The sequence below is a fragment of the Frankliniella occidentalis genome, unplaced genomic scaffold (genome assembly GCF_000697945.3).
Source record: "Frankliniella occidentalis isolate FOCC.00 unplaced genomic scaffold, Focc_3.1 Scaffold1411, whole genome shotgun sequence".
Lineage (NCBI taxonomy): Eukaryota > Metazoa > Arthropoda > Insecta > Thysanoptera > Thripidae > Frankliniella > Frankliniella occidentalis.
In genome coordinates this window covers 12,009-15,876 of record NW_026268513.1, presented here as the reverse complement: position 1 = coordinate 15,876, position 3,868 = coordinate 12,009, and the positions used below count along the sequence as shown (strand labels likewise).

General features: G+C 55.2%; 1 protein-coding gene across 1 annotated transcript in view; it reads left to right on the top strand.

Moving 5' to 3' along the window:
* Positions 1-118: 118 nt before the first annotated feature.
* LOC113203115 (neuroendocrine convertase 2) overlaps positions 119-3,868 on the top strand; it is a 9,296-nt gene continuing 5,546 nt past the window's right edge. The window contains exons 1-4 of the mRNA XM_052276024.1: positions 119-266; positions 590-874; positions 1,125-1,201; positions 3,672-3,732. Of these exons, the coding sequence (XP_052131984.1) occupies positions 129-266; positions 590-874; positions 1,125-1,201; positions 3,672-3,732 (561 nt within the window). The 5' untranslated portion in view covers positions 119-128. The remainder of the gene's footprint in view (positions 267-589; positions 875-1,124; positions 1,202-3,671; positions 3,733-3,868) is intronic.

Below are 3,868 nucleotides of genomic sequence, written 5' to 3'. Positions count from 1 at the left end.
AGGAGGGGCGGGGCGGGACACGTGTCCGCCAGCCAAGGTGCCGCACCAGCCACCCCCTTATTTACCGTGGGCCCCTTTGTTTTTCGACCTCGCCACCTCCACCTCTCTGCCGCCTCGTCACGTTACTGATGGCTTCCTTGTCCTCCTTCCTCGTGCCGCAGGTCCTCGGGTCGTCGAATGAGTTCCACTTCGTCCACCGCGCGCTGCCCGCCGCGCGTGCCAAGCGCTCCCTGCCGCACACCAGGAAGCTCAAAGTCGACCCTCTGGTGAGTATATCAAAACATCCTGGATAATTTAAATTTAGGGTTAGAACATATTCCTCCAATGAAGAGGTTATTTCGCCAAACTTAAAGGATCGTCGAGAAGGTACGTCCGTGTCTCTCAGGAGTTTGTCGCCTGCGAGAGTCGGGGTAGGCCAACCCGCGGTACACGCACGCATGGTAGGCAAGATATTGCCTACCCATCAGGCGCTTAAAGAGCTAGCACAGGCCGAACTTGGCTGCTTCGTGACGGCGAATGACGGACGTACTTTCCGGGCGATTTCTTAGTTGTATCCCTTTTTACGGCTACCATTTGGAATGCGTTGCAGGTGTCGATGGCGGCGCAGCAGTCGGGTTTCGTTCGGGTGAAGCGCGGCTACAAGCCACTCAAGGTGGAGACGATCGTCGGGCCGATCAGTCCCGGGCAGGACCCCACGGACCCCTACTTCAACTTCCAGTGGTACCTGAAGAACACGGGGCAGAACGGCGGCAAGCCGAAGCTCGACCTCAACGTGGAGGCGGCCTGGGCGCAGGGCGTCACGGGCAAGAACGTGACCACCGCCATCATGGACGACGGCGTGGACTACATGCACCCCGACCTCAAGTTCAACTACGTGAGTTGGTGGGCGGTGCTGCCGCTGCTGAGCGAAATTAAGACAACGATGTCATTGTTAAACGAAGAAATTTACATTAGAATTTAGAAAAATATTGCTGGTCAAAAATTTATCGCGAAGCCAGTATGATCATATTTGCTGTGACTTTTTCGCGCGGTTCCTGTGGGTGTACGCGGGCTACGTAACGCTTCGTTGAATGCAACAAAGTAATGCGACACGCCCCCCTCTTATTCTGCCTTCCGCTCGACAGAACGCCCGGGCGAGCTACGACTTCAGCAGCAACGACCCGTTCCCGTACCCGAGGTACACGGACGACTGGTTTAACAGGTGAGTCTGACACCAAGGCTGCTGTGATGTTTGCGCTCGGTGCACACCGCTGCACCCTGACGCGCCTCTGTTTGCTTGCGCCGCCCAAGTGTGGGCTCCAAAGCACCGTGTTTGGACGTTGTCTTAGTGGGGGAGCTGAACACAAATTAAATTATATACAAAGTTGTTGTCGGTGCTTTGTGGCATTTTCGCTCAGGGGTGAGCCTTCATGACATTTTATAACAGTATACATTTCGAGCGCTGCTGAGAATAGAAGCTGTAAAAAGAATCGCTGAAAATTATATTTATATCACCGCGCCAAGGGAAAGGCCACGTGTCCTGCAGAAGGGCATGGCTGATAACGAGCCGGCCCTGCCGCTACAAAGGTTGTAGTTCACTGTGGCCCGGCGCCGCCCGACGCTTAGCGCGCTGCTCAAGGTGCGGCCAACCTCGAAAAAAATTAAAAATAAACGCCAAATAGTACACGACTGTGCAGAGAAATAGAGAGCAGAAGTTAAGCGAGAGGGTGGGTCCCGGTGGGTCCCCACTCGCCCACTCGTCACTGTGAAAAATAGTAGGGAGGATTACAAGAAAATTTTCCATGACGCAAATTGTTAAATTACAATTTATAATCGTAAAAATACATGCAGTACCTATCGACTTAAAATCCATTAGCGAGTAAAAAATGTGCTCCGGTAAATTTACAACTTAAATTATGATTCGAGCTTACAAAAATGTTGTTAATTTACGACGGTATTTTTGACAGTGGTTGAATACGAGGAAAAATAATCGCGAGATACTCGCGAGAACTCGTGAAAAAAAATCAAGAAATACTCGCCAAACGGCGCGCACCCCTCGCCAAAGTCGCGGATACTCGCCAATACTCTTAAATGTTCGCGGATTGTACACCTACTTCGAGATTGGGGCCCCCCTCGAAGTTGAGCGTACACAGTCAGGCCCCACTTGTCGCTGCCGGCTATGCTCATGCGTCAGCTCACCCCCGTCCACCCGACGCGACGGCCCGCCGCTGCAGGCGGCCCCGCCGCCGCTGCCTCCAGGGGTTGTCCGCCCTCGATAGCTACCCTTCTTGTCCTCCCGACCCCCGCCCCGCACCACCGCCACCGTCGCTGCCGCAGCTCTCAACCAATTTCGCCGCCCAATTCACTTAATAGTATGAGGGTGGCCGGGACACGACAACGAGCGTCCACCCCCTCGAAGTTCCTCCCGCCTGTCCCTTGGATGTCCCTCTCGTCTGGCCTCTACACAGTTCCTCTCTTCAATGTACCCTCAACGTCCGTCACCTCAACGTCCCTTCCGCAGACGCCACCCTGGAAGTCCGCCTGTGGCCTGCAGGGCTAACCGCATCCTAGGCCCTAAGCCACATCCCACATCGGCTCGCCCGAGGGGTAAATAATTTCACTAAATTTCGGGCATTCCACGCCATTTTCGAAGAATTTCTGGCGCGCGAGGGTATTTTGCGACGACGCGCACACATGCACGAAACTATTCCGCGAGTGGATTTCCTCCCCGTCGCGCCAGCTGCAGGCGCTCCGGCGGGGATCCCGAGCGGCAAGGGAGAAGAGAGAAATGAGGACGAAATGCGTCGTGCTGGGCGCACTGCCGGCTTAGGGGAAGGCGGGTGTTGCGTCGCGTGGGTAGCGGGGCCTAGCGGGGGGCGGGGCGCGGGCGGGCGTCCAGCAGCGTGCATAACAAGGGCTGCCCGAACAGACGGGGGGGATCGAGATAAGGAGAGTGAAGGGAGAGAAAAGCGGGCGGAAGAGAGGAAGAGGAAAAACAGGGGTTGGGGCGGACGAAGACGGAAAAGATGCGGGCGGTGGCGGTGGACGTAGCGTTGGTCTGCTCAAACCGGCTCAAACGGAACAAAGTTTCAGTATACGGACGGCTGGTGGTGTCTCCGGCTGACCTTGGCGACTCTCTGCCTGTTGCGGAGTACGCGGCGCACCGCGGGCGCAGCCCCGTGTACCGGAGGAAGTACCGGGCCGGTTCCGTTTTGTCGGGCGTGTGCCCGGGACGGATAGCTTAGCGAGCAATCCAGCGCATGGGGTTAGGCAATTACACCAGGGTGTGTCTGAGAGCTGAGCGAGTATGGAGTATGTGCTGATCCGCGTTGCGGTTTGCGGTCGCTGGTAAGGGATCTATTCCACATGAGGAGGTTGGCGGTACACTGTAAGTTGGGGTGTCTCAAATGTACACCAAAAGGCGTATGCTACAGGATCCCGAGCGACATTTAGCGTAAACTTCTGATACATCTTTTGGCTTATAGATTCTAGACATCTTTGCCCATGCAATTCCCTCAGCACAGCAAAGGCTCTTATACATACACTCTGAAAGGCGCTCACGTCCTGTGCCGGGTGTAACTGTGAATGCGCAGCAGTGTTGCGGGTTTGCCTTCTCTTCAAAACCGCAAAGGGCCATGGCCCCTGCGGCCATATTGAGTATGCAATCCCGCAACACTGCTGCGTATTCACAGTTACACCCGGTACACCCTCACACTTGCATGCTCAAAGCTGGGGCTGTGCCGTCGGAGTAGTGTGAGCAAAGATGCCTAGATTCTATACGCCTCAAAAGATGCTTCAAATGTATACGCCAAATGTCGCTCGGGATCCTCTGGCATACGCCTTTTGGCAAATACATTTGAGAAACCCCCAATTTCAGTGGAGGGGGGGG